The sequence below is a fragment of the Seriola lalandi genome, unplaced genomic scaffold, assembly GCF_002814215.2.
Source record: "Seriola lalandi dorsalis isolate HSWRI2012SDOR001 ecotype SW California unplaced genomic scaffold, Sedor1 jcf7180002052076, whole genome shotgun sequence".
In the NCBI taxonomy this organism is placed as follows: domain Eukaryota; kingdom Metazoa; phylum Chordata; class Actinopteri; order Carangiformes; family Carangidae; genus Seriola; species Seriola lalandi.
Window position 1 is genome coordinate 1 of NW_019522629.1, and position 585 is coordinate 585.

At 44.1% G+C, this 585-nt stretch overlaps 1 protein-coding gene across 1 annotated transcript in view; it reads left to right on the forward strand.

Annotated features, from left to right (window-relative positions):
• Positions 1-88: 88 nt before the first annotated feature.
• Positions 89-585, forward strand: part of LOC147819589 (butyrophilin-like protein 10) — a gene marked incomplete at its 5' end in the record, with an annotated part of 7,263 nt that continues 6,766 nt past the window's right edge. The window contains one exon of the mRNA XM_087172118.1: positions 89-415. Within this exon, the coding sequence (XP_087028244.1) occupies positions 89-415 (327 nt within the window). The remainder of the gene's footprint in view (positions 416-585) is intronic.

Consider the following 585-nt stretch of genomic DNA (forward strand, 5'->3'; position numbering starts at 1 on the left):
GTCTCAGTCACCTCAGTATTTTGACTGAACAGCTTGTAAACTGCTGCTTCAGAGTAACTGACACATGAACATTTTATGTTTCTTCCAGGACCAAGCGTCATCACTGTGGCCGTGGAAGAAGGAAGTGACGCCATTTTACCCTGTTCCCTCAGCAGCAGGGAGAACATTGAGAAAATGGTGTTTGACTGGAAGAAAGACGGTGACAAGGAGGTTTTCCTGTACGATGCCGGCCATCATTACAACAAGGGCCGCACGGGTCAAGATGAACAGTTCAATGGACGAGTTTTTCACTTTGAAGATGAACTGAAGTACGGCAACGCCTCCATTAAGATCCACAACACAAAGATGGCTGACAATGGAAGTTACACCTGTACTTTCCCAAGAAAACAAGTTTCCCACATTCGACTTGTTGTAGGTGAGTATGTTTATAAAACAGTTTGGAAGACCGATGTGTGACACGCTTTTTCCACAAAGGGACTTTAATCTACCAGGAACAGTTCAGAGTATTTGTCGAGAGCAGTGACACTAGTGACAGATAACATTAAGATCACATGGAGAACACCAGTAAACACATTGCTTCAGAGC